Source organism: Coffea arabica, chromosome 6c (genome assembly GCF_036785885.1).
Source record: "Coffea arabica cultivar ET-39 chromosome 6c, Coffea Arabica ET-39 HiFi, whole genome shotgun sequence".
Lineage (NCBI taxonomy): Eukaryota > Viridiplantae > Streptophyta > Magnoliopsida > Gentianales > Rubiaceae > Coffea > Coffea arabica.
The window spans coordinates 16,403,167-16,410,079 of NC_092320.1; the positions used below are offsets into that span (position 1 = coordinate 16,403,167).

The window sequence follows — 6,913 nt, forward strand, 5'->3', positions numbered from 1 at the left end:
AGAAGGCTGATGACCTAGATAACAAATGTAATAGAGCATGTCCTACTTGACTTAATCAGAGAGAATTAGTCAACCAAGAAGAAGAAAAGGGTAACTCAGTAAATCCACGCAAAAGCCAATACCGGTTATTATTACTTTTTTTTCCCCCTTTTTTGAGAGGAATAGCATCCGAATGATAGCTTGCCATTTTCAAAATTTGAAGTTTTCCGTTGGACAAAATGGGAATGCAAAAAAATTAGGCCTTTCTTTACTTTTTCTCACTTCAACAAAGAGAGGAGTGGGAGAGAGAAAACGAAAGGAGACGGGGCAGGAGGAAAGTCCCCAGGAAATGGATTTGACTTTTATCTATCTCCGACTCCGTCTTCCTCTATTCACACGCTAAATTCCTCTTCTCGGCTTCTTCTTCCTTCTTTTAATCCTTAAATCACCTCGTCGGCCTCCCATATTTTTAAGCGTTTATGTTCCACAACTTCCACTGAATTCTCCATATCCTTGAACTTTAGACAAACAGTACCTCTACAATTTTTTTTATTGTATTTTCTTGGGCATCAGAATTTTTCTTCGAAATTCAATAGCTGATTGAGGTTTTGTCATCCCTTTTCATCAAAAAAGTTAGAATTCATTTGGGTTTTGGGAGATCTTTGAAATCCCAGGTGGGTTCTGGACCTCTCCTATTATTGAAGTTTGCGAATCCACTTTTTTGTTTTATTATGTTCTCTGCATTTTTATTGGAAAGATGAAATTTTGATTGGTTTTGACCATCACTTTGGTGTAATTCTGAGACCCTTTTGGCTAAAATGTCCAAAAAGGTTGGAGATTGAAGGTTTGATTCACAAAACTTTGAAGCTTTATTCTCTTTTGTTTGTCTGTCTTGTCACAGAAAAAGCTGAAAATAGGTTTGGGCTACTGTATTAGTCGAGCCTGGTGACCCTTTTGGCTGAAGAGGAAGAAAATTGTGAGCTTGTTGAAGGTTTGATCTATGGGGAATTGTTGTGCAGTACCGCAAACATCTGAAGATGGACAAGTGAAGAAAAAGGGGAAAAATAAGCCAAATCCTTTTGCTGAGTATGGTGGGAACTATGCAGCTGTTGGTAATGGTGGACACAAGTCCTATGTATTGGATGATCCAACAGGGCACGAAATTGAGCAGAGGTATGAACTGGGGAAAGAGCTCGGCCGGGGCGAATTTGGGATTACTTATTTGGCTACTGACAAATCAACTGGAGAAGTTTTTGCCTGTAAATCCATATCAAAGAAGAAGCTCAGGACAAGAGTAGATATTGAGGATGTCAGAAGAGAAGTTGAGATCATGAAGCATTTGCCTAGACATCCCAATATTGTGAGCTTGAAGGATACTTACGAGGATGATAACGCAGTCCACCTGGTTATGGAGTTGTGTGAAGGTGGTGAATTGTTTGATCGGATTGTTGCCAGGGGGCACTATACTGAGAGGGCTGCTGCAACTGTAACTCGCACTATTGTTGAAGTTATTCAGGTGAAAATCTATACTTTTCCTACTTGATTTTTTTCTTTATGCTTTGATATGCACATGTGTCTGATCAATACTTTCCATTTACAACTGCTGGATTACTTTTTAGATCGTGATATGCATGTGTGTTTGATCAGTGTAGTTTGATTGAGACTCAAACCACGAACAGTATCTAAAACAATTCCTATGAACTGGTGAGACATTTTATAAATTGTGGGTACACGGGGAGCCATGGATTGTGAGGAAGGAATGGGAGTTGCTAATTTGCTTTCGTCAGAAACTACATTAATCAGTAATTTTGGGCAGTACTGTAATTTTTATTTTCTTTTTATGGATATTGTTCAATGAGATTCCCGATTGGTCTTTAAAGACATCTTCTTGGCTGTTCAACATTTCAATTCTCAGAGATCAGGAGTCGGTAATGTTTGAAAAGGTTTTCCGAGCCTTGTAAATTGATTTAGTTGTGATTAACTCTGTGACCTTGCAGATGTCCATTTCTTTTATTTAATTGCAAAATACTTTTCTTTTTCCATGTCAGCACCTAAGGAAGTCAGTATCATGTAACATCATCCAACCTGGTGGTTGAGAACTTGTTTTCGGCCATTTGTCTCTTTTGCTCCATGTTCTTTTAAGCCTGTGGATAAAGCACTTTCCAAGATATTATATATTTGAGTATTAGTTGGATTAGCTTTTAGAGCGCTTTTTTTTAAAAAAAAAAAAAATTAATCCTGCATGCTGTATTGCTTCACTTTGGAAGTCCTAAAAGAGTTTAAAGCTTGCTCTACATGTGTCACAAGTCTTCTATTTTGTTGCAGGTGTGCCATAAACATGGAGTCATGCATCGTGATCTTAAGCCTGAAAATTTCTTGTTTGGGAATAAGAAAGAAAATGCGCCATTGAAGGCTATTGATTTCGGGCTTTCTGTGATCTTTAAGCCTGGTAATCTTTTTCAGTTTTCAGCAGTTTGGTAATTCCAACTTAACTTTTTTGTTGCCTAGGAATGGCAACTATTGGTCCATGGACTAAAGTTGCATTCTGTATGGGATGGTTTTGCAGGTGAGACGTTTAATGAGATTGTAGGAAGTCCTTATTACATGGCTCCTGAGGTGCTGAAAAGAAATTACGGACCAGAAGTGGATGTCTGGAGTGCTGGTGTAATTCTCTACATCTTACTCTGTGGTGTCCCACCTTTTTGGGCAGGTCAGACTCCTTGAACAGTTTTATCACAATCAAAAAGGGGTGGCAAATGATTAGTTCTTGCTGCCATTGTCTTTATTGTTGTTCCAATCATTGCTTCATGAGTTGAAGTGCTTGTTTAACTGTTTTTATGGGTGCCACTTAAGTAGAAGCAAAATATTGCGTTAGGGTAAAAATAAAACCTGTCCTAAGTGGAATGACAAAATTGCGGAAGCACTGAGATATATAGTAGGGTAAGCAACATTTACTTTTGGAGGGGTACGATGTTCTTCCTTTAACAATGGGGAAAGATAATGTCTTTTTTTCTGGTGGATGTGTGGGAGGTGGGACCTGGGGACTGGGGATGTACATTGGGAAATTATGGCAAAAAGTACCTCGCAAAAAAAGGAAGCTGTTCTGGAAGCTCATTGTTTTCTATCTATTTCCAATAATTTTTTCTCCTGCTTCCATCTATTTGGCATTGGTGCACAATGCTGGTAATTTTTGATGCTTCGTTTGTATGGTCAACTAATAATGGACTTATAATTGTTATTTTAGTGGAGCATTAAAGCGCATTGACATCAAAAGAAACTTTGTTTTTTTGTTCACAGGTCTATGCATATCTTTATAGTCTAGAATATGAATCTTTTGAAAGGACTTTCTATGGAACTCATCTAATTTCCTTTGACATTTTTGAGTACTTTGCTGCCTATCAGAAACTGAACAAGGAGTTGCACAAGCAATCATTAGATCTGTCGTGGATTTTAAAAGGGACCCATGGCCGAAGGTATCTGATAGTGCAAAAGACCTTGTCAAGAAAATGCTCAATCCTGACCCGAAGCAGCGGCTGTCTGCTCAGGAAGTGCTTGGTAATGCTTGTGCTTTGAAATTCAGTGTGATGTTTAAATTTTCTTTGGTTCCAAAATTCTGAAGTTTGGAGTCTTATAGGACAACATTTGCTTTCTGATTGCAGATCATCCTTGGGTACAAAATGCAAAGAAGGCTCCTAATGTTTCTCTTGGTGAAACTGTCAGAGCAAGGCTCAAGCAATTTTCTGTAATGAACAAATTGAAGAAAAGAGCTTTAAGGGTAATGCCTTAGGAATTTACGAGGATAAACTATTTCAATTAGCACTTATTGCTTCCCTAGTTCTGGAGCCAGCTTATTCTATTTTCTAGTAAAGGAAGTACTTGGCTATTATTTCCTTTGTATCTTGTTGTTGAGCTGCTTTTAAAATTCAGGTGATTGCGGAGCATTTGTCTGCAGAGGAAGTTGCTGGAATAAAGGAGGGATTCCAGGTAATGGACACAGGTAACAAAGGGAAGATTGATATTAACGAGTTGAGAGCTGGATTGGTCAAGCTTGGACATCAGATGCCTGAAGCAGATCTTCAAATTCTTATGGAAGCTGTAAGTGCTAACTCAAGAATTTAAAATTTATCGTTCAGCGTTTAACCAAATCTATAAAGTTCACACAGTTCATCATGGGATGCTTCATTTTGTTTCAGGAAAACTGCTTGTTGTTTTTCTGAATTTGCATTTAGATGGAAAATTCCTATTGGAGTTACCTAGTTGCTAGTGGCATTCTTTGTACATCGTGTTTTTGCTTCTAGTAATTTAGCTTAATAGTACTTGTATGCTATATAAATAACGTAGATTATCATTTTCTTGCATGCATAGTTTTTTGCTGGAAAGTCATGAGAAAAACTGTTTTGCAGGGTGATGTAGATAAAGATGGATATCTCGACTATGGGGAGTTTGTAGCGATCTCTGTCCACCTAAAAAAGATGGGCAATGATGATGACCACCTGAAAAAAGCCTTTGATTTCTTTGATAGAGATCAAAGTGGTTATATAGAAATAGATGAGCTAAGAGCTGCCTTAGCTGATGCTGATGAAGTTGATGCCAATAGTGAAGAAGTAATTAAAGCCATTATTCAGGATGTAGACACTGACAAGGCAAGTTATTTCACTAGAAATTTTTTGTGCTTTTAGAAAGCTCCTTTTCTCTTTCAGAGTTGCCTTGATTCTTATTACGGTATTTATCAGTTACATAGTTTTCCTTTTATGATGAAGAAGTCTTTGCTTTTTTCTCCCCTTTTTATTTCTTTGTAGTTATATTTTGGGGGTTGGGAGGCTGGGGCAGTGTGGTTGTTGATCCTATCCCATTGGACAGAATACATATGAGATTGTGAGAAAGTGCACATAGCTTTTTGAATCTGAATTTGTGCGTCATTTGTATCTTTACTTAAACATTGCTTGCCCTTGAATTTTCTTCTTTTGAGGATCATTTTTGCTGTCTTTAGAGAGTGATCTATAGCTGGCTTGCGTCATTGTTAATATTGCTGTCTTGCCTTTGTTTTCCAAGGAGAATCCAAGCAACTTGTTTCATACAGGGTTGAAGATGTACTTTGAATTCAAAGCTTGTATTGGCTAAGCTTTTGCTAGAGTAGCATTACATGGAGATTAATTGTTGTTTTCATGTTTTGTTTCAGGACGGACGGATAAGTTACGAGGAGTTCACAACAATGATGACGGCAGGCACAGATTGGAGAAAGGCATCAAGACAATATTCAAGAGAACGATACAACAACCTCAGCTTGAAATTGATGAAGGATGGCTCAATAGAAGTGACAATGTGAGGGTAGATAACTCAAAAGAGGACAACAATTTCTAGCCCACTCATTGAAGACTTGGAAAAAGAGCATCTTATGAGTTTGAATATAAATCTTTTACCCTTTTTGATGTGTTTTTTTTTTGTTTCTTTTCCCACGCCTTTTTACCGTCTGTGATATGGTTCGAGGGGGATAACAAGGTGTCAGGTCCAATAATGGTCTTGGGTTTTCGTTACATATTGTAATTTGTTATTTTTTTTCTGTGTGAAGAGTTGGAAATGTGGTCAAGGATGAAGGATTTGTTGCTTCTTGTTGTAAATAGTTTTGTTATACACTTCCAATCAATCAGTCTTTTAAAAGTTTTTGATCCTGGAATGTTGTAATTGGTTTATCATTTCAATTTTCAAAAGAATGGATTCGTAAAGTTCCCCTATTGCATGTGGATATTTTCAATTGCCAGTGTCTTCGCATGGATACTATGCATGTTGCTGAAAACTTTGCAGATAGCTTTGTGCTCCTGAATGCCCTGCTTTTGGTCTGCATTATACTTGTACTAACATAAAGAAGTCTACCCTTATTTTCTGGTTGATCCATGCTTTACACTTTCAACCTAGTGATGTGAATCATTGAACTCACAAAGCCCTTGCATCGAAAACAAAAAAATAATGATATGCAGATGAACTTTTCAATAGGAAAACAAATCCAGAGTTATTACGAAAGCAAGCTTTCTTTCGAGTTACACTACTACTACTGGTTCCCATCTTTTCCAATCCTCATATAAACAGGCCAAGTACCACCAACCTTTTCTTGTTTTCCATCTTCATTCCAAGCAAGGGTAAAATCTTTCGCCAAATCGTCACTCAAGAGATCAACCCCCTTTCTTTTGCAGTCTGATATGCAGACCATGAGTTTATTAAAAGTAAAATAGATATCCAAATCCATTAACTTTTCCATTTTAAGCTCAAAATGGCCCTGTGTGTTCAAGTCCTGCCACTGGCTCAAATGGGAAGTCTATGGTCCTATAATCTTCCTCAATTATGAACTTGGACCGTGGCTTCCCAAATGAATCAGCATAAAAGCAAAACAAAAAAATTGTTAGACCATGCTGCAATTACTCTATTGGGGCTTTTCATTACCCGCTTGACTTGTTGGTAGAAAGTTGGAAGATCAAACCAATGAATAACTGTAGCAATGGTCATGACTAAATCAACATTTGATTCTGCTGAAATATTTTGCTCAATCTTGGCAATGTGAACTTTTTCGCACAATAAGTTTATATAAATATATATGCAGCATATGCATCCTAAAAAGAAATCAGACTTGGTTTCATAAAAGAAACCAAGATATATCTCTAAATATAAACAAATTTCATGTACAGAACTGGTTTTCAATAGCTGTAAAAAGAAAGTCAGAGCTGCAACTCAAGGTTGAGTTCAATATCAAGTTATGAACAGAAGTTAACAATTTTAACAACTAGGGATCTACACAAGTTAACATGACATGCAAAAGTACTAGCGTTCGATGATCTCTCCTTCTTCTATTTCCCGACTCAAATATGTGTCTTCATCATCATCTGCTGCCATGAATTCCTTCTTCAAGTGCAAGCCAAACTGTTCTAAAGGGTGCACAACTTTA

At 37.3% G+C, this 6,913-nt stretch overlaps 1 protein-coding gene across 1 annotated transcript; it reads left to right on the forward strand.

The window, feature by feature from the left end:
- The first annotated feature begins 278 nt into the window (after positions 1-278).
- LOC113692364 (calcium-dependent protein kinase 8) lies at positions 279-5,648 on the forward strand. Its single transcript, XM_027210759.2, has 9 exons — positions 279-653; positions 881-1,495; positions 2,305-2,428; positions 2,546-2,689; positions 3,382-3,534; positions 3,639-3,754; positions 3,907-4,074; positions 4,383-4,622; positions 5,159-5,648. Exons 2-9 carry the CDS (start codon positions 980-982, stop codon positions 5,303-5,305), a joined length of 1,608 nt encoding a protein of 535 aa, XP_027066560.1. The 5' UTR covers positions 279-653; positions 881-979; the 3' UTR covers positions 5,306-5,648.
- The last annotated feature ends 1,265 nt before the right edge of the window (positions 5,649-6,913 follow it).